The 23,681-nt window shown below is 38.0% G+C and overlaps 1 protein-coding gene across 1 annotated transcript; it reads left to right on the top strand.

Annotated features, from left to right (window-relative positions):
- On the top strand, positions 811 to 1,920 carry LOC18781611 (tryptophan synthase alpha chain). Its single transcript, XM_007216247.2, has one exon. The coding sequence runs from the start codon at positions 842 to 844 to the stop codon at positions 1,781 to 1,783; it is 942 nt and encodes a 313-aa protein (XP_007216309.1). The 5' UTR covers positions 811 to 841; the 3' UTR covers positions 1,784 to 1,920.

Here is a 23,681-nt window from a genome sequence, read left to right as displayed (position 1 = left end):
TAGGTCTCTTCGTGCATTCATGTCATAAATGAAAAATTGTTTCATGTAAAAATATTGACTAAGTATGAAAATGGTTTTTGGGAATAATTATTTTATCAAGATAATTTTTGCAGCTTTTATTCCTCACACAACAAATAAGAAAACTTGATTTTATGGGATTTTAGTATGAAATATATATTGACTTAATGAGCCATCATTTTTAGCCTAAATAGTATTTTGCACTAAAACTGATTTTTCATATTTGGATTTGGTGGGAATTTAATTTTCTAGCATTTTTATTTGAATACAAATGGGGGGTACTACCTTATTTACATTGTAAACTTAAGTAAATTGAGTAATATAAAAATAAATTAAAGTAAAAGGACAAAGACATTTACTTAAATTCTGAAAATGGAAATAAGGTCATCTATACACTTGGAGTGCACCACCACCTGCTGAGCAAATGGACAATTTGAAGCACCTACAATGGTTTTTTCCAGTCAAGAGAGGTGCTTAATAGGTCCGCCAATGTGTGGTAGGATATACAATTGTATATTTTATTTATTTATTTTTAGTTAAAAATATTAGGCTATATTTTATGTTTAATTATTTTTTTCCCCAAAACCTTCCCTAGGCTACAGCCCAGAATAGTGATAAACTAAAATGACAAGTTTTGAGTTTTACCCCCTAACCCCTCATCACCACTAGAACCACAAAAAAGTTGAGAGGATAAATTTTGTGAATAGCACCTAGCCCCTTGCCCTTGCATTAGACATGAACTTATAAATAAGTATTGGCATCCACCAAATTATTAAACCCTAAAGTCTTCATCCTACTACACTACAACATTAAAATATTGTCAATGGCTGCTTCTCTGAAATCCACTGCTACTGGCTTTCTTCAATTTAAGAAACCTCAAAACCCATTTCTTCTTCTATCCCAAGCATCAACCGTTCCAGTCAAGAAAAGTCCTCTAACACCAATGGCTGCTCTCACCTTGACCGCTACCAACAATCTCTCACAAACTTTCACAAAATTGAAGAACCAACGCAAAGTAGCATTTATCCCTTACATCACTGCCGGTGATCCTCACCTTTCAACCACGGCGCAAGCGCTGAAGGTGCTCAATTCTAGTGGGGCGGACGTGATCGAGTTAGGTGTGCCACACTCTGATCCAATACTAGACGGTCCAGTTATTCAGGCTTCAGCCACTCGTTCCTTAGCTAGAGGGACCAATTTCAATTCTATTATGTCAATGTTAAAGGACGTAATACCACAATTGTCTTGTCCAATCGTTCTATTTTCGTACTATAACCCAATTATAAAGCATGGTATTGAAAACTTCATGTCCACAATTAGCGACGTTGGGGTACATGGTCTTGTGGTTCCAGATGCTCCATTTGAAGAGACAAAAAGCTTGAGAAAGGAGGCTGTGAAGAATAACGTTGAGTTGGCATTACTAACTACACCCACTACGCCAATAGATCAAATGAAGAAGATAGTTGAAGCTTCAGAAGGATTTGTATACCTTGTGAGCACTGTGGGAGTTACCGGTGCCCGTGAATCGGTGAACGAACAAATTCCGAGGCTTTTAAGGGAAATTAGAGAGGCAACAACCAAGCCTGTGGCAGTTGGTTTTGGGCTATCAAAGCCTGAACATGTGAAACAAGTAGCAGAGTGGGGAGCTGATGGTGTTATTGTTGGTAGTGCCATTGTGAAGGTGTTGGGGGAAGCCAAGTCTCCTAAAGAAGGGTTGAAAGCACTTGAAACTTTCACCAAGTCTTTCACATCTGTCCTTGGTTAACATTTAATTATGAAATTTTTAGTGAAGCCGTAATAGAGTGTAGTAACTAATAACTTTGTACTCCTACGATCGTTCCCACTATCGCAAATAACCGATATAAATAAAATAGAAGAAAACAAGAAACTTTGTATTATTCATTTGTATTTGTAACAATTTTACAGTTTAGAGTACAACAACTCAGCTGGGTTGCCAACCAAAAGGTCGTAATTTCTAGATATTTACTGAGCTTTCAAATTCAAACTACAATTTGAATTGAGACTAGCTAGACTTCAAGAACCCTATATTTGAAGGAAAACAAGACATCACTATAACAACCACAGATATTCTCCTCAGGGCAGCAAGAACAATTAGAAAGAGAATCAGATACCCTATAAATCCCCTTTCCTTCTCTTCCGTTCCTTTCAACAATCAATAATGGTGTTTCTCCGCTAGCTAATGATCCTTCACCATGATCAGAAACTCCATCAAATCCTTGGATTTCACTTTTCTATATTGTAAAATTATTACAGATACAAACATCAGGGGCCGGTGGCTTTGAGATTTTAAGGGCCTATGCCAAAACAACAAGAAAGCCTTCTAAAATAAAGTCCTTAACAAAAAATTATAAAAAATAATCAAATTATATAATTAAAATTTTGTTATAATCAAATTACTAATTATCAATAACCAAAAAAATAATAATAATAATATACAAAAGATAGGAAAAACAAAATTTGAGAATTTGAGAGAGAGAGAGAGAGAGAGAGAGAGAGAGAGAGAGAGAGATGAGTGGTTGAAGGCTGAAGATTGTAAAAAATAAAAAATAATAAGATACATGCGGCTAGATTTCGTTTATTTGTGATGGTGGGAACGATGGTACGTACAACAGCAAGCTTGATTGTTTAGAGTGAGCTGCCAAACTTTTGATTAATTCATTAAGGTTTTTAATCTTCTTCCTAATATAAATTAACTAAATCATAATCTAAATTAGCATTGATTAATTAAATATTTATGACTTCACGTATTAAGTTATTTGAAACTCAAATTTAGTGCACAAATTTGATGTACTTGGCATTGGCATTATTGTGATTGAGCGTTCTCCCTACTTGAGATATTGTTTTGTCTTCTATGATTTCGTTGTTCCTTCAATTGGATTGGGTCTCTAAATTGTGTGAGCATCTTGGCTTTAATGACACATGATTTGGACATTCTGAGTGAGAGATACTCCTCAATATTGATATGGATGGAACTTTGTCATAATACGCATGCCGTTGGTTTTTTTTTTGGTCAAGCATGCCGTTGGTTTTTTTTTTTTTTTTTGGTCAAGCTTGCCGTTGGTTAAGAAAACATACATATAGGCCCGGAACTGGCCCCATGTTGAAGGAAACTCATATAAGGGATTCTCCACTCTAGTCACTCATTTCCACTTAACCCATTTTTCTCTACAATCTCTAAATCCCGTACACATGTTTTATTTATTTTTTCCATGTGTACCAATAGACCTATTTAAGGATTTTCTGCAATTGAAAACAAGCTTAATTGAGAAATCGGGTATGAGTATGGGAATCTTCGAAAAACAAATCCCGGTGGGTTTGGGCCAGGGATGGTAATGGCCGTCCTCGTCTTCCAAACCGGCTCGAAAATATTATATACTTAGGTTTAAATTAATAAATAATATATATATAATTATAATAAACGTATAATGTCATATGATGTTATACTAGCCCGCTCTAACACAACAAACTCACCCCACCCCCACAACCCCCCTCCTCTCCTGCTCTCTGGTCTCTCAATCTGCTTTGCATGCTTTGTTTCATAACCAAACTCAAAATCTCAATCTCCTTCGCATGTGCTTGGGAAATTTGTCACTTTCTTGCTTTATTTATTTATTTATTTAATGATTTTGCTAAATGGGTTTTCCTTTGTTTGTGTATTTGTTTCCCTCTTTTCGACCGAGGTAGCCGACGAAATGAACTTTTGGTCCTTCTTCTTTTGATTGCGAGGCGTGCCACCACCAAGCCACGAATTTGGGCTTCAATGGAATGTAAGTAGATGGATATGTTGCGCTTTTGACTTCTGATCAAGTGATTGATCGGCCAAGTAAGGAACTTCCTCTTGGCCTAGGGTCTTTCACTTCCTCAGGCTCAGGATGGTTAAGCTTTCGTATGGATATTTTTGTGATTTTTAGGTTTTTAAGTGAAAAACGTGCGATTAAATTAAATGTGCATTTAAACTTAAAGACAAGAATTAAAGTGCAATAAAATATATCAAAGCGATAAATAAAGCAAGAAGCGATAAGAACAATAAACTAAATTAAACTTAATTAAAATGCGATAACAATGAAGAGTAAAACAATGGAAATAGACTTGAATTTAAAAGACAAGAAAATGTAAATTGAACAAGAATTTAAACTTACACTAAGAAAAGGAAGGACTCGCTACATTAGGTGCTTGAAAAGTAAAATCCTAAATCTAGGAAAAGAAAAGTGCTAGACGAAAAATAGGTTTGTGTGTCTAATCATCTATCTCTTCTACCTTCATTTGGTGAAATTGATATAGGGCATTCGTTGGCCCATGGGCTAGTCATTGAATGGCCAAATGTCAGATCTTTCAAATTAAAATTCTTTCCTTTCAAGGCCCCCTAAATCCATGGGATTTTATTGATGGAGATACTTTGATTGCTTGATTCTCTCTTGTTTTGGAATATTCTGAACTATCATCAATATCCTTGATTTCTTCCCTTGTGAGGCCTCCTTCGTGTGCATATATTCTTTCAGAATCCAGGGCTAGAATAGGTGACATGGGCTTGGACCTCCGAGCTCCATTAAATGGCCATTCACTTTTATTACATATAATATATAATAAAATTCTCAAACTCCAATTGCCCAAAATCCTTCAACCTCACCCAATAAAAAAAAACCCCAACTGCATTTTCGTATTCGTTCATTTATATATATATATATATATATATAATAAGATATGGAAGGCTCAGACTAAAAAACCCTAGCCGCATTTTCATATTCGTTCATTTATATATACATAAAATAATGAGTAATGCTATTTGGACACACAATATTGACCACCTTAACTGACCACCTTATGTGGCAACTGATGTGTCATGCCATGTCAATTAATGAATGTTGTCATGAGGCCACTCACTAGGAATGCTAGGGTTTTTTAATTTGTTTTTTAATTGACATGGCGGCATTCATTAATTGACATGACATGACACATCAGTTGCCACATAAGGTGGTCAATGTTGTGTGTCTAAATAGCATTACTCTAAAATAATACAAGGAAGGCTTAGTCTAAAAACCCTCCAGCCCAACCGCATATTCATAAGACCTCAGAGATCTAAAGAACAGACTGCATTTTCGCAAGACCCCAGAGCTCTAAACTCAGCCGTCTTCGAGTCTTCAACCATGTTTGAACATAGCCCGGCCGCATTCAAGTCCTGGGTTCTGGCCGGCTTAGCTCCAAAAACTGGGCTGCCTAGTTTCAAAGCCCCGGCGGCATCTTAGGCTTCCATCCCGACCACCTTCAAGTTTCCAGCAGCTGCGAGTCCAAGACTCTAACCCACAAAACTCGGCCAGAAAACACCCAAACCTTCAACCCTTCAACCCTTCAAACCTTCAAACCCCAAGGTTTCGATCGCTCCAAACTCCAAATCTTGGCAGCAAAAACCCTGGGCATCGGCCACAAACTCCAACTGCCATTTTCCAAGCCCTCCAGCAAATCTGGCCTCGACGGAGCGCAGCCCGGATTGCTTCAATCCGGCTGCCAAGCTTCAACGCCCCGACCGCCAAGCTCTTCTCGGTTATAGTCACTGCGAATCCGACTGCCAAGTTTTGGGTTTAAACTGCAAAATCCCGAGCTGCCAGCTTTCAACACCCCGACCGTTTATTCTATACACCCCGAGTGATATTCTCGAACCTTGCTATTTGTGCTTTCGAAAGGTGCTTGGTTTAGGTGAATTTTCACCACCCGCAAATAGTATTTCTTGGTTGTCTGTAGCTATGAACATTGGGTGAGTTTTGATAAAAGAATTTAATTCCACAATTTAATTCTTCCTATTAATAAAGATTAATTGAAACCTTTTAAGACATCCACAAACCATAGTTGTCCCCTAGCAGCAAGTCACGGTTATCCGAGCTAAATGAGACGTTGTGAAAGAACCTATTCAAATTGGAATGACCATGCAATTGAATCCTTCTCTTATGTCAATACTCCTTATTCACATTATTAGATCATGGAATCCGATTGTCAATATTCTAATGTGAATCATTCCTTTTATATGATTTTCTTGTGATGATTTGAAGATTTCTTCTTTCAAGTCTTATCCACTACTCTGCGCAGAGATTTGATCAATCATATCTTGGAGTATTCTCTCTCCTTTACTGAAAGTAGAGATTCTTTGTTGTACATTCATTGAGAATCCTGATGAGCACCTTTAAGCTATGCCTAATTCAGCATGACCATATAGTGCCCTCAAAGATTAACAACATAGCCACAAAACATCTATGATGCCTCAGGTCTAAGGATTAGTTTGCACCATTGCAATTTATGAGTTCCAGCTCGACATGTGAGTAAAGACTTTTATGCTGTAACTTATGTGTTGGATCGCGTTCAGTGTACTTGTTCTTCTATAAGCACCTAGACACATATCGATGTGTCTCCACACTTAATCACTTGAGACCTTGTCATTCCCTACATATAGAGACGATATTGCGTGTACTGGTCTTTGCGGAATATTGACGCCTAATCAATGTTCCTATGACCAGGAAGATATTCAGAATTTAGGGATGATGAGAAGTCTCTATGTTTGCAATCTCATTACACAGCTCTCATATCCACTTGTGTATTTCTTGGAATATGGTTGTTCTACATATTGAAAGATAATATAGGATGATTTAATGTATAAAACAACCTTTTCTTGCCCATTGATAACATAATATGTCTTTTAACATAATATGTCTTTAACTCTAACTATTACATAATTAGTTGGCTTTAAGGTCATATTTCTAACACCATTTCCTCATTTTTCTATAGAAATTCAATAAACAAAAATTAATAAAAAAAATCAGAAAGCATGCTCTGGAAATTAGAAAAACATGAAAGAAATTTCAATTTGTCATCCTTTCTAATTGATGCTTTTGAGTGATTTGGAACCTCTCTTGGTGTGTCTTCTTGTGGAATTACTCTTTGATGCATAAAAACAAACTTTATTTGATGTAACATTTCAAATTCTGCACCACGCCATTTCTATAACTTCCTTCCATTCACCCATATTGTTGCTCGAAGCATCACTTTGGGCGCTCTTTGTCAATCTCTTTATTATGAACGATGAAGGAATTTCACTAAGGTACTCGCACTTCATTATATAAAAAAAGATGGCAGCACGGGATTTGTTCACTTTCAAATTTTCGACACCCATACTCTATCTGCACGTTTACCCCTCTGTGGTACACACTCCAGTTACTATGCAGTTCACGATATTTTCAAAATACGTATACATGACCTCCAAAATTATGCATCACCTTATCATGGGTGAGTACGGAACACACTTTGATCTCCTGACATACCAATACAAAGCACCTACGCGTGTAATTCTCGAAAGCTTGTTGGTCATGAATGTGGTTATAATGACTTGTGTTGAGTACTTTGCGTCGAAACCATCTTTCACCGTCACATTCCTAAGACGTAACATGGCCATAGCAACTTACTGAATGCATTCAAACAACTTACAAAATTGAAGTGAGGCCATTATGATTCTTCACATACTTTTTCATAGACTCCACGCGTTAAGTGGTGCACATGCCACCAAAAATCTTTCCTCTAAGACATGATTCCGCCCATGATTCTCATCTTGCATACATCATGTCCACCGCAAATGGTTCCCAAAGACATGCCCAAAATTCTCTTAGCAGTTGATCGTCCGTCAAGTTATTCTCTGCGTTCCTGGGCTAAACACATGCTATGAGTACAACCGATGGTTAGACATGAGAAACACATCATCAATGACTTTACGTATCACTTCATTACCATCCGTCAATATTGATATTGGCTTATTTCCTTTCATGGACACCATGAATATCTCGCACATCCACTTGTAAGTTTCAAATGTCTTGTCAAGCAATAATGCGCAAGTAAATATTTCAGTGGACCGGTGGTTGTTCAAACCAATAAAAACTCTAGAGGCATGTCATACATATTTGTTTTCTGTGTGTTGTCGAATATAAGGACATCTCCAAAGGCAACGTACTCCAAAAGTGAAGTGGAGACTCACCAAAACAAATTTGCAAGACTATTCTCCTCGTCAACACTAAACTTACAAAATAGTTCAGGATCAACTACCACTTTTGCTTTCAAGTAGGAAAGTACGGCTTATGTATCATTGTCAAATAAGATTTCCTTACATGATGCATCCAACTTATTTAAAATTGAAGAGTTATTAAGATGAGTCAACATCCTACAATGATACTGACACTTGCACATTTGGCACGATGAAGATCATTTATGAACAAGAAGAGAGACATAATTTGATGGAGTTTCTAATGGGACTTTATGATAACTATGCAACTATTCGTGAGCAAATATTGCTTATGAATGCACAATCGTATGTTAGAAATGCTTATTTGTTACTCACACAAGAGAAAAAAAAAATTTGTGAATGCAAAGACAATGGCCATGCTAAGCATCTAAATAAGGGCAGTTCTTCTCATCCGAAGAGACCTTTTAAAGTAGTTTAGTTCATACAAACATGCAGTGTAGTGTGTTCCAAATACCCAAACCTTAAAACCCAAAATAAAAGGAAAATGAGCGAATTCTTGCAGGAGCTTACATAGCTGAACAAGGAAGGGATGGAGAGACACAGTCACCTATGCAACTAGACATAGCGTTACAACAACTTGCAAAATGAATCAAGCTTCAATGGACACCATGTGAACAATAATGTGGAAGGTATAATAGATGAGACAAGCAACAATTTGAGGGGATGCCATCCAAGGAAACCAAGGGGATGAAACAAGCACAATTGGGTTGTAACTAATGTAAGACTTGTGAGGGCTGAAAAATGCAAGACAAGGAGTGGCAAGATCAGTGAATAATCCCACATCGGTCGGGGAAGAAAACATGGTGTCATATATGTGTGGGCATGAAAAATACTGTGAGGGCCAGACCAAAAGAAGACAACATCTTACTAGTGAAGTTGAGTCGTGATAACTAACCTTGAGAATGTACAATATTACTCAAAATGACAAGAAGAAACACCTTGAAGGACTTGTGCACAATACTTTAGGTTCATCATGATGTTTGCACTAGAAAAATTGAGATTTCCAATGAGTATCACAAATTGGAGAAAATTTCGAAAAGGATCTGCAGTAAGGGATGTTTGGGAGAATGTAAAGGTAATGCATTCTATAATTTTATAATTACAACTAAATAGTTATAGCTTCATATGTAGTTCACATTAATAAACTGAACCAAATAATGTGCTTGAACTAGTTGTCTCAAGCAACACTTGATTGGTTTGACACTCAAACTCAAGCCCTTAAGGACAAGATTTGATTTAATGTTGAAAAGAAGTTAAGAGCGTTTGAAGCACTTTGAGGCCACCTTACGGAGGGATTGATATGAACCCTGTGCTGGGAGTCAATAACTGTTTAGTTGTAGAGACAAACGTGTCCACAAAGAGGGATTTTGTATACAAAAGCCATCTTTATAGACATCCAACCTGAATATACGTCTGCTTGTATTTATCATAACTTTATCTCCAAGCTTTGTTATATGTTTTATCTTATAAGCATTTTGGATTTAGTCCTATAGGACTCTTGTAAAATATGATTATGTATATCTGTAAATATACATACACAACCCCATCAATTGCATCGTGAGCTTTACTAATATATTGCATACTACTTTACCTGTATCTCAAAGTAATGTGGATTGATGGTTATGTTTATGTATAACAGGTTTATGTGTAACATGTTTATGTGCAGTCACTACTACATTTTACGACTTGCGTGACGAAGATAATTTTGTCGCGCACAATCCATCGCTCAAAGAGCATGAAGAAAGACTTTGCGCGACCAATTTTTTCATTCGTCGCCCAAAAATGTGTGACGGTTATCCTTCGTTGCACAAAAGGTTCAGGGACGACACAACTGTTCGTCGCACAAACTTATGCGCGACGAAAGAAGGTTCATGCGACAACAATGCACGACAGATAATATTCGTCGCGCAATTCGTGTCGTAGACATTTGCGGCACTAAGAGTTCTTCGTCGCGCAATTCGTGTCTACAACGTTTGAGCGACGAAACTGACGTTGTCGCGCATATCCTTTTCATGCGACGAAAGACTTCGACGCGCAAGAATAAATTATATGTATTTTTAAAAAATTGACTTTTTTTATTTTGTAAAATGTGAATTTGCGCGACGAGAAAGGTTTCGTCGCGCAAAATTAATATATATTATTTAATTTTAATATTCGTTTGTTTTTTTTATTTTGTAAAAAAATAATTTTGGTTTTTTTTTTTTGGTAATAAAATGAAATTACAATAAACAAATGAATTGTAAAGAACACATTTATTATATAAAATAAAATAAATGTATACTACAAGAGAAATATTTAAAAAATAATTATGAAAATAAAAAACTAATCAAATAATTTTCCAAAATCTACATTGTCATCGGTCACATGCGGCTCGGAGGTCTGGGGGTTTACAGGGGCCCTCGTCTAGTGGGGATGCTCGGGGTGGACGAGCTCATAGGTCGACGCATTAAAATGCGGGACTGGAATGCTGGACTGTGCGAGGGACTGCAGAATGACCGACATTTGACTCTGAAGAGTGGCCACCTGTACTGTCAAAGCGGTCACCTAACTGTTTGACTGCGATGATGAACTGGGTCTGGGTTCCCTCCGCCTGGCATTCCCCATCCCTCGACAATATGTTCCCGGTCTCCTCCCTAGAGTCTGATCCAACGTCTCCGTCAAGATCTGAAACCCAGCTTCCTGTGGAGGATCTACAGACTCAATCGGAGTATCGGGAGGAAGTTAAGAGACGGACTCCTGAAGAACCAACTAGCTCCTCTCTACCATCGTCGTCTGTTTAGCATAACATAAAATATAAATTAAAACATTCATATAATAAACTTTAAATTTGAATGCGTAACATAATAATTAAAATTAAATAATACTTACACGAAGGGACTCGGCCAACTCATTCCTAGGTCGAACATAAACGTTGCCAAAGATGTCGATCTGTGAGAATTTGGACCCCCCATAAATTGAACAAGAGAACAAAAATATTAGTACGAAAAAAATAAATTAAGAAGAATGACATATTAAAAATTAAATAAAAATTATTTTATTGTTACTTGCCGCCGTGCATCCATCCTATATGAGAAGGACCTAGAACCTGAATGATGGAGAAGAGTCTTCTTCTTCCTATTGCCCTTATTGACTTTGAATTTATTCTGTTATACAAAAAATAAAACGTAGTTGAAATTGAAATGAAATATAAAAAATTAAATAAACATTAGTAAGAAATATATAATAAATTTGAAATTCATATTACAAATTACCACAAAAGCGGGCGCTTGAAAATGAGCGCAGAGCCACGCCCAACTATCCTCCCGCCCCTCAAGCTCCTTCGGGCAACCCTCCTAAAGAGCGACGTGCGGATCATCAAACACCTCAAAATAGTGGTGCAAGTTGCTCTTCCACTGTTTGTACCTCTCAGAGAAGAGTCTGTTGACGTATGCCAACAACTCGTCGTCGAGGTCCTCGAAGTTGTAGTTCGTCTGCAATAAATTAATTACATACATTAAATAATAGAAATATAAAGTTTGAAAGAAAAAGAATTAAAAGCCCTACATACTGACAACTGGCCGTGAACCTCCGTCTTGATCTGGTCAGGCATGACCTTCCAAGACTTCCATTTCATCGGGCAATGGCTCCGAACGACATGACCAATGTTGCGTGAAAATGAGCTATGCAACTCCGTGGTCGGTGCAGCCCGATGTCCCTCATCGTATTCGATGTTGATACGACTATTGGTCACCCGGGTGACCTTTGTCGTCTTCAACTGCCGACACGGCTGTCAGGTATTCTTCTTCGCTGCAAAGAAAGATGACATTAATGTTAAATAAATAACAAATTTAACTATAAAATACACACACAAAAACAAAAACAAAAACAAAAATAAAAATACAAAAGAACTGGAGTTTATTAATGTGAAATCTATACCTGGCTGTGACCCCGACGCATCAGTCGATGTGGTGTCGGTGGTGTTGGCGGGCCGATGACGCCGTCTGGGGCTAACAGGCTGCGCCACTGATGAAGCCGATGAAGCAGGCGCCTGGGACCCCACGGGACCAACCGCCAAGTGGTCTATCAGTGCTGGCGCAGTGGTAGCAGATGTCGGCTGAGCCGGGGGTCCAAACTCTGTGTAGTCGTCACCGCCCTATGACGTCTAATCAGGTTTGACATATGCACAATTTCATTAATACACATACAAATTAATAAAATATACGAATATTTATAAGCACATACAAAGTTATTAAGATTCTTGAACTAGGGTTTGCGAGTTCGGAGCATCCGGGACTCCGATCCACGATTCATCGATTCCTACACGATCTTAGAAATACAAGGTACAACATACGTGAGTTTGAGTTCGATCCAACGGTCCAAACATAACAAACCCGAAAATCGCACAATAGGCAAAATCCGTTCGAGACTTAAACGATAACCAAATTCCAATCTGAAAAGACCTACGCGCTGGTGACAACTAGGGGATTGCACTGGGGCCCAATGCATGAGTGCTACAATATCCCACGCACCACCACACGTGATGGCAACGCGTGGGTGTCCAAAGTGATACCAATTGGCAGAAAATTATAAAAACTAAGGGCCAAGGTTCCTACCCTAGGTTGAAAACATCAATTGGAGCCACTATTGTTCTCGAACCTACCTCGAAAAATGGCCGAAAGTGGCAGGAATTTAAATTCAAAAACCGGCCGAAACTTAGGGTTAAAATTGATTGCCCTATTGCGACAATTAATGAAATCCTACCCAACCATCAGCTAAAGCATCAAAAATAGTCCAGAAACCATACCTCAAATGTTGGATTTCGTCACTGGAGGAGAGAGAACGAGGCCGGCAAAGATTCGGTGAAAACCGAGCAAATTCCGACGACAGGCTCAACAGTGACTGCGGGGAATTTTCGGGGTTCGAAGGTTGTGGCGGCGCGGTCTAAATTCCGGTGGGGTAGGGGGCTGAGGTGACGGCAAAGAGAGAGAGAGAGAGAGAGAGAGAGAGAGAGAGAGAGGGAGAGGGCAAAAAATCAAAAAATGGGGAAAAAGGAGGTGATCGCGTTGTTTCTGAAATTTTATTCGATTTTGCTAGACGAATAACTAAAAGCATCGCGCAAAATATTTTAAATAATTCTTGCGCGACGAAAGAGATTTAATTTCCATAGCGCAATGTTGTGAGTCCGCCAAAATTTGGAATCAGGGTAGGGTTGTGTGATTTTGCGCGACGTATAGTTACATATTTCGTCGCGCAAGGTTGGCATTCCACCAAAATTTTGGGATTTAGCGGGAGAGAGAAAGTGAAAACTTTGCGCGACGAATACGGAACAGCAAAGTTGTTAGTTGTTCACTTTGCGCGACGCAGATAACGCTATCCGTCGCGCAAGGTTGTGATTCCGCCAAAATTTGGGGTTTAGGGTTTATTGGGGGAGGGAGAGAAGGTGAAAGGTCTGCCGAGATTGCCCAACGAGGAAGTTCGCCTTTCGTCGTGCAAGCTTGTGATTGCCAAAAATTTGGGCCAAGTGTTCAAGGGGGAAGAGTGGTAGGTGTGAATGAGATTGCGCGAAGAAGATTTACACCTTCATCGCGCAAGCCTACTTTCTGTGCACGTTGTGCGACTGAGAAATACCCTTTTCGTCGCGCAAGATTTACACTCGCCAAAAATTTGGACCAAGTGTTCAAGGAGGGAGAGAGTGAAAGGTCTGATTGAGATTGTGTGACGACGAAGCAATATTTTCGTCGCGTAAGACTGTTTTCTGCACACTTTGCACGACGAATTAACCTTATTCGTCGCGCAAACCCTAAACCCTAAAACCCAAACCCTAAACCCTAAACCCGAAACTAGTTTCAATGATCCAAAAGGCAAACTTGTTTTTTATACTTCGAGATCGTATACGCCGAAAATCGGAAAAAACAAACATTAAGAGATCAAGTAACGGGACAAAACTTTTCGACGATTCTAAATGAAAAGTCATGATTTAACGGTTATTTTAACTCCGATTTTGATGATTTTTTACAGCTACATTTCTTGACCTTATATGAATACAATGACTGAATTTGATCTTCAATTTAAGATGTTTACACTAGGGGATACCACATAATCTTATGTTATATTTAACGAAAGTATAAACGAACTCTTCATTGTTGGTGAATATATGGTTTGATGGCATACGCATTCTACGAAACTAGTTTAAGTAATCCAGCCGTCAAACTTGTTTGTTTATACTTCGAGATCATAGACCTCAAAAATTGGAAAAACAAAAACAAAAAAATTCAGAGATCAAGTAACAGAACAAAACTTTTCAACGATTATAAATGAAAAATCATGATTTAACGGTTATTTTAACTCCGATTTTGATGATTTTTTACAGCTACACTCTTTGACCCTATATGAATACAATGAGCTAATTCGATCGTCAATTTCAAATATATATTTGCACGACGAGAGGCATCCTGTCGTCGCGCAAAATTTCATCAGGCGACGGATGTTAGGTTGTTGCGCAATGTTTTAACTTTACGCGACGAGTAGATTCTAGGCCGCGCAAACTATGCGCGACGAGGAGTGATTCGTCGCGCAAGGATTTGGTGCCATTTACATATTTAGGTCAAATTGTGTATCATTTTCATTATTTATCAATGTTTTATAACAATTTTTTTTTTCATTTTTCATTTTCTTGTATATGTCAATTCATTTTCTAAACAACTTTCCAACCGCTCCCGGCTTTAGGGTCATCTAGATACACAATTTGTATTGCCATGTTTGCCAAAATGCAAGGGTCGTCATCATACCAAGTTTTGTTAATGTTCACAGACAGTAAGCCATGTTTGATTTTAACACTTCCCAGCCTATTTGGGTTGCTATCAAACCATCGACACTTAAACATGATCACTTGGTATCGATCTTTGTAAAGCAATTGAACGACAGTTGTGAATTTGCCATAAAAATCAGTGTTCGTACTTTCGCCTCCACTTGGGACATGGACACCGCTGTTTTGTGTACATAACTTGTCATCTCGTGCAGCACCCAAAAATTTGACGCCGTTAATATAACAACCCGAGAACAATTCAGCGCGAATCAGGCTGAACGCCAAGTTATATAACTCATCATTGTAAGTGGGGGAATTCGATGATTTCAACTTATTCACCTAATATTATACAAAACCATTCACATGTTAGTCTGACAAAATTAAATACTACAATTTATATTTGTCAAATACAAAACACTTATAACTTACAAAATCCAAAAACCATTATGGAAACAATTCACAGTGTTTCTGGGCAACCAAATGTGATGGATGTTCTCGCTTCATCATCTCTTCATGCTCATCTAAGTATGCCATTATCTCATCACAATTGTTCAGTACGAACCAATGCGCTACCTCCATGTCATTTCTAGAAAATGACTCTCCTCGTCCAGGATCTCCAAAGGGTCGTGCACTTTGGGCAAAAACAGAAAGTTTTTCCTTTCTCATACCTCCGTCATCATTGCACTTAGGACAATTGAAAGCCGTCTCCACATCTTTTAAATACATTCCACAGAAATTAAGCGACTCATATTGAACTCAAGCTTCTATAATTGATCATTCGGGCTTCGCCCTATTGCGTACACTTTTTTTCAGCTCTCCAAGAAGCCTGTCAAAATAAAACGATATGATACAAATTAGCAAGCCTGTGATAATGATGCATACACAAACAATAAGGATTATATACCTTTCTATTGGATACATCCAACGATAGTTGACAGGACCAGTAAGCAATGCCTCTTCTGGCAAGTGAACCATCACGTGCATCATACTTATGAAGAAAGCTGAAGGAAATATCATCTCAAACTTGAATAGAACTTGGACAATGTCACGGCGTAACTGAAACATGTCTGTCTTTCGCAATGTTTTTGCCGTCAGTTGGGAAAAAAATCTGGACAACAACATGATTGGCTTCACAACATCTTCTGGCAATAGATGTCAAATACCCACAGGAAGTAGGCGTTGCATAAACACATGGCAGTCATGGCTCTTAAGTCCAGTAAATTTACCCCCGTCAACATTCATGCAACGTGCGATATTAGAAGCATACCCATCGGGAAACTTTACAGACGATATAAACTTTAGAAACTCTTTTTTGTCATTCGGTTTCATAGAAAAGAATGCAAGATCCCTTCTAGCTTTATCACTATCCATATTCATCCATAAACCCCTTCATATGCCCATTCTTTCCAAATCAAGACGAGCTTTGATTGTGTCATTTGTCTAGCCCTCGATATCTAGAATCGTGCCCACCAATGTGTCGAATATATTTTTTTCAACATGCATCACATCTAGATTATCCCTCAATTTGAGTTTCGACCAATATGGGAGCTCAAAAAACATAGGCTTGTGCGTCCAGTTCATATGTGTAGAAGGTCTGATCCGACTAACTATTTTTCCGAATGGAGCAAAATCCAAACGGTTAAGCTATTCCAAGATCTCATCACCAGACCATTCTCTAAGTCTGAGGTGACGCTCTGTGTTCTCGTCGAACTCTTTATCTTTTTTCCGCCACTCGTGGTCCCATAGCAACCATCTCCGATGACCAAGGTAACAAACTTTTTCAGCGTGCCAACTAAAAGTTACATCTTCCTTGCATACAAGACATGCCATATAACCCTTTGTGCTCCACCCAGAAACCATTGCATATGCTGAAAAATCATTCACAGTCCACATAACTGCTGCCCGCAAAGTGAACATCTTCCCAGTTGATTTATCGTACGTGCGAACAACGTTTGTCCATAAATCCTTCAGCTCATCAACCAGCAGCCTTAAGTAAACATCGATTGACCTACCAGGATCCTCAGTTATCAAAACAATCATCATCATGTATTCCTTTTTCATGCATTTCCAAGGCGGCAAGTGCTGTGGTGTTGGTTTAGAATCCCATACGGATTGAATCCTTCAGTGGCAAGTCCCAATCTAACATTACGGGGATCAGCAGCAAACTCGGGGAATGTTCGATCGAACTCATTCCATGCCTCCTCATCTACAGGATGCCGCATCACATCATCGTCTACCCATTTTTCCTTATGTCATCTCATGTCTGTGGCAGTATGCGTCGACATATACAATCGCTGCAACATAGGTTTCAAGGGCAGATAACGCATGACTTTTTGTGGGATCTTAGTCGTTCTATTCTGAGATGTCATTTTGAACCTCGACTCATTGCATATAGGGCATGTATCTAGCGTTTCATGCTCCTTGTAGAATAACATGCAATTGTTTTTGCAAGCATGAATTTTTTCATAACCCAATCCAAGACCATTCAACACCTTCTACGCGTGTTTATGGTCTTTTGGCAAACAATTATCCGTCAGAAGCATTCTCTTGAAAACCCCTCAAAAAGTAATCGAAACACAGGTTCGACATACGATACTTTATTTTTTCGTGCATTAGCTCTACAATGGCCTTAAGAACGGAAAAGCCCTCGTATCCCGGGTATAACTCTTGGTTGGCATTTTTTAACAGTTTTTCATATTGTTCAAACTCTGCACTGTCTATTGGTGTAGGCATGTCATCTTCCCCTTCGTGATTGATGTTGGTCAATGCAAATGAAAAAGCATCCTGTATAATATCCATGACTTGATCATTAGGATCCACAATAGGTTCAACATTGTTCATTCTTGTGGCATTTGAAGACGAAGCATGGTCTAGTTGTACCCCATGAAGGTTCCAAATGCTATATGTCTCAATCATTCCATTCCTTACTAAATGAAATCCAACATTTTCATTTGTCTCCCACAACGTGTTATTTCACCTCCTACAAGGATAACGGATTCTAGTTGCACCCGGGTTGCGTCTATGTGCGAACTCAATAAAATCCTCGATTTCATCCAAGTATTTGTCTGCGCATCTATTCGGGTTCTGTATCCACCTTCTGCTCATAATTCCTAAAACCACAATCACAACAACTTCATACGAAGTTATAATGTCACCTTATGCCTCCGGTAAGAGCCCTATCCCATTCGGGAATGCATAGTCCTGTCACGTAACCTACGGCTACATGAGATTAGATTTCGACATGGATGAATTTCGGCAGCATCTCAATACAGTTCTTGAGGTGGGCATAGGTATAAATGCCTACATACCACCCAAAGAACGTACCGAGATGACACTGAAATCTCCACAATCGAAACCTAATCCTGTAGCCGCAGATTACGTGACAACACTATGCTTACCAAACTGTCCAAATAGTGGGACAATTCAAGAATTAATTGGACCGCATTTATGCTTTACGCATCACAACACAATATGCTACATCACACACAATTTAACAACATAATATAAATATAACTTCACAAAAAAAATATAAACATAACAAACTAATTTTAACATTTTTAATATATAAAACGAATAAAATACATTCTCAATCGTTCTCCACCAATCGCTAGTTACAAATATACCTAACGAGAACAAAATTAATTGCATTAATACGAATTTACATTAATACTTTCAAACTAACGACAAAAAATACTTACCCAATGAACGTACTGAATTCCCAGCAGAGGCAGCGGCAGAGAGGTTGAGAGAGAGACAGAATGCTATTTTTTTTTTCACTTTGCCTCTGCAATGGGAGAATTCTAATATGAAGAAGAAAGACTTTGCACAGACTTTGCACGACGAACTATTGATTTCGTCGCACAAAACGACTTTTTTCGTCGCGCAAGCACATGTCGACATCAAACTTTTGCGCCACGCATGACATGTTTCGTCACACAAACTTTCGTCTTGCAAAAACAACATTCCATCGCACAAAATCTATCTTTTGTCACGCAAGAATGTATCGACATCAAACTGTACGTGACGAAAACTATTTCCGTCGCGCAAAAAAAAAAATCCCCCTCAAGTATTTTAGGGCCAAAAAAAAATATCCCTCTTTTTCTTACTCGACGATAAATGATGTCGTCGCACTAAGGTGTCTTTTGAGACAAAACCTGTCGTCGCACAAGTTTTTGCAGCCAATTAACGGGATCCACTGTTTTGTGTTCACCTTTATTCGACGAAGTGTCCTATCAAAAAAACCAAAGTTTGGCGCCAACAAAAAACCAAAGTTATTTTTTCCTCACTTTGCGCGAAGAAGTAAAATTTCTGTCGCGCTAAGACATTTTGAGCTTCGAAAAATTTGGTTGTGCCAGTTTTCAACATTTTGCCCGACGAATATTTTTTTCTGTCACTGTAGTGCATTTTGAGCGACGAATTCGTGTTCGTCGCGCAAATAGTAAAACGTAGTAGTGAGTACTGGTATGCTTATGTGAGTCATAAGCACTACAATGATTCTTACTTCCTATATATAGCAGATGTATGCTTTTGTAGCGTATAAATGGAACAAATTGGCAAATATTATATTAGTGTGATTGTAAGACCGCGGAAAATTAAAGGTGGACCTTCGTATTTTAGTGAAAATAGTATTATAGTAATGAATGATTATGGGTATTTTATCAAATGATTTTGAATTGAGACTATTGGAGTAAGTGTGTTTAATTTCAAGTTGAACAAAAATGCCCTTATGTAACATTTTGTGAATTTTTCAAAGGTTATTTAAGAAATTGAAGTGAGACCGTCATGATTCTTAGGTAGTACAATACTAATCGACGAACACATAGGAAATCATTTCTGAATTTTGGGCCAAAATGATCAAAATACCCATATGTGTAGAAATTACCAAAACATCCTTGTAGGCTAAAGAAAACAAAGTATCTGAAACGTGGAGGGCATCATCCCCTCCACCCATTCTTTCCTTCTTCCCTCAAGTTTTGAAATCCACAATCATTTTGGAGATGAGTTGGTATAGGTGAGTCATTACCCTAAGGTATGATTTGGAAGGCTATTATGAGTGAATCACCTAGTCTAAGCTAAAGATAATGATGATTACTCTAGGATATTATTTTAGGGGGCTGAGAGAGGGAAGGAGGGGGAAGAGTGAGAGGAGATGGAAGTTGGGTGAGGAAGAGAAGAAAGCATAGGAGGAAGAAAGGAAAAATCTTCTAAAGTGAGTGAGCTACGGAGTTATTGTTTTTTTTTTCCCAGTGTTTAAATTGATTCTAGTCCTTTGTAGAGCATTTTGATGTCACTTGAGTGATAGGGAAATTGAATTAGAAGAGTTTTGAATTTTCATTTTCAGGTTGGGTGGATACAGCAATTTTTCAAGTGTGGCTGTTTATCTTTTTAGTTTCATTTAGAGTTTTTGATCAGTTCTAATGATATGTATGAACTTTAGAAGAGTTTTAGAAGCCTCAAGAACAACCCAAGGGTGATAGAATGGTTGAAAAAGTTAGAACCAAATTTGGAATATTACATTTTTTGAAAATTTTTAGTCCGCAAGACTCACTATGACTCTTTTTTTCTCCCAATCCTTTGAGTGTTTGAGGAAGCCAGTTATTCGATTTTTAACTAGACTTGGCAAGGAACAAAGCATAATTAGTTTTGTCGAATTTGATTAAATTGGTTGTGCTAAACGCGGCTACAAAGTTTTAAAAAATATGTTTTCTGCAAAAAATCAGCCACGAGCCTAACTTTGGAGCTGTTTTTCTCCATCGTTTTATCCTTGTTTGTAGTGGGTTTTATTGAATTAGAAACTAGAGGGAATGTGCTTCAAAACCACTGCAAGTTTGCCCAATTTCGTTAACTTTTGGTTGGCCAAATTGTCTCGCAATATCTAGGTTTTACTATGGAAAAAAAAAGGGGGAAAATGTTCGAATTTTTTTTTAAGATGATGAACATTAACCGTAGCTAAGCTCACTCGCATCTCCAGTGAGACGCAGCGCTTGGTGGCTATTCTGACAACCTCTGACACCATGTTTTTAGTCCATCCGACTCTATTTCTCGATCCAAGTCTGATGGTATATGTTTTGAGTCAATCCGAGGTTGTGCATCGATGCGATTGTTGTTTGAAGTGTCGGTTGATGTGGGGCCACGGGACCCAAATGGTGACTTTTGGACAACGGGTGTCATTTGCCTTGTTTCAGTGTCGACATGGCGTAAGACATAGTTGTAGATTATTTTGGACGAGATTGACCACTTTGGAGCCCGGGTTGGTCCTGGGGGCATTTTCGTCATTTTCACACAGAATCTTTGAAATGTGTAAGTTTCAGGTGTTAAGTTGTGGTTTACTACTGTTAGGTGAAATAGAACGAAGACTGCTCAATAATAATTTTTATTTGAATTTGTTCATGAGTTGGAACAAAAGTGTATATTTGACAAATTTGGGAACTTCCGAAGGGTAATTTGGTACTTTAGCTAGCTGGACATGAGGTAGGGTTTCCTGATTTCCCGATGATTGGGCTATATCAATTTTAATCTTGGTGCTTATATATAATACTATAAATATTATTATTATTATTATTGTTTTGTTTGGTTAATATTGTTTGATGTTTGATGAAATATTATTTGATGTTATGTGAATATTATTATTAATGTTGCTTCGTGGATATTATTTAATGTTGGGTAAATATGATTATTCATGTGATTAAATTTGAAATATTATCTGTATTATTATTCTGCAAAGATAAATGATGTTTGAGCTGCATTACATATACATCATAAATACGGTTGCGTTTTGAGTTTGTGGTTGGGTCGAGTTATATCTAAGGGGTGGGAGAAGGCCTTAGATATAGTTGAGTAAAAATGTGGAATATGTTCAAGTGATGGGAGTAAGGCCTTAATATAGTTAGGTTATGGGAGCATGGCCTTTAATGAAAAGTGAAAGTTGAGAAATGCGTAAATAAAAGATGGGGTTGAGGGACGGATGGACGCTAGTTCATATTTTAGGGTATTCGAAGCCATAGTAAAACGCATGGTATGGGACAGGCAGGTTTGTTGCCCTAAGGTATGTATTAGTGGGATTAGAAGGGAGTGACTTCATGGCATCACCGCATATGCAAATTTATTTATCTAGTATGGTTGCATAATTTATGTATCTTGTGTTGTTTGGTGTATGACACTTTGATTAACGGTGATAGCTGACCTTGAGGTGTTTGATGGTACTCTACTTGGTATTAGAATGCTCATACCCTAATAGATTGTGTAGGATTCAATGCGAATTTTCAGGAAGCGGGTTTCAACCAAGTTACTAGGCTTTTGTTGTTGAATTGTATAATTAGTAAACCATTTGATAAGGATCTTAGTATATATTTAACTACGAGCTATTACGACTATGATTCTGTATTATTAAGTAAATTTGTATTATTTGTGGCTCTATTTCTCATCATATCATGGACGTTAGATTTTATTCTTGTAACTATGGTATATTCACACCCTAATTCAAAAATATTCTTTATTCTCGAATCAGGATGTGACAGTGATGCCATGTTAACACTCATTTGATTGTCTCATATAATTACTCCGAGTGGACTAGTAATTAACAACATATACCAAGCATCTCAGTTATTTGATAGGCAATGAACCAACTTTGTTGTGGCCTTGTTTTTAATTCTTTTGGATCCAACTATATTATGGGCTAACCAGAAATATAATATTTAGATCTACATTGATATATCCAACTATGTTGCGGCATTAGAAACCCTTCGCAACGTGTGAAATCTAAATGAATCCGTTAATGTTTTGCAATTCGAAATGGAGATGCAGAGGCTTGGTGAGGAGCAACTTAAGCTTAGGGAGTAACATTAAACAAGCTTGCGCGGCATAAAGCTGAACTAGATGCACCTGCCATGGATAAGGTGCAAGTAACTTCGGTCCTGGAGATTAACTCCATAATGCAAGTTGCTGTTTTCTGAGATTTGGAAGTAGAATTAGAAGCCCTTCGCAATGTGAGAAATCTAAATGGATTTGTTAATATTTTGCCTCCCCTGGAAATTTAAATGGGTGTTGGAATACTGCTACATTCTAAAATGTTGTTGTTCTAAGGGTTAGAAATTAGGAAAATGTGGGAAATCTATGTGAAGTGTTTTGGAAATTAGGTTGATTCATGGTGAATAGTTAGAACCACCTTTTGAATATAACTACAACAGCCAAGTATATGTAAATGTTGGCCTAGTGTGTAAAACAATGATAGTATGAAACATGCATCTGCATGTTTTTTTGGAGAGTAGTTATGAAATATTGAAAGGTTATGAAATATTTGCAATAAAAGGTTATGAAATTTTGCATCTATCACATTATTATAACATATGCAGTGAAAAAAGAAAGAAAGAAGGGGCTTAAAACCCTAAAAATCTCTCTTAAGCCTATCTTTCTAAGTGGTGCTGTGTGTTTCCAGAGGGAGAGGGGGAAGGAGGGCACTACTTCTCCTCTCTCCCTCTCTCTCTCTCTCATTCCCGCACCCCCGTTCCCCTCATACCCCAATTTCCTTTATTTATTTATTTATTTATTTCTCTCTCTCTCTCTCTCTCTCTCTCTCTCTCTGCCATTGCCACCTCCCTTTTCTGAAAGCGCTGAATTCTCGAGGCTGGGCTGGGGAAAGTGTCATTACTTAGGGCATCTCACTTAGAGCTAGTTGTCTATGATGTATTTCGATATCCATATTTATATGCCAACTTATATTATGTGCATGTAATTTATGTGATGTTAATGTGTGCATTCTTCTCATGTATTATACTTTTGACTACAAACTAATCACATTTATATGAG

The sequence above is a fragment of the Prunus persica genome, chromosome G3 (assembly GCF_000346465.2).
Source record: "Prunus persica cultivar Lovell chromosome G3, Prunus_persica_NCBIv2, whole genome shotgun sequence".
Taxonomy (NCBI): Eukaryota; Viridiplantae; Streptophyta; class Magnoliopsida; order Rosales; family Rosaceae; genus Prunus; species Prunus persica.
Note: the sequence above shows the minus strand (reverse complement) of the source record. Positions and strands in the feature narration are given on the sequence as shown.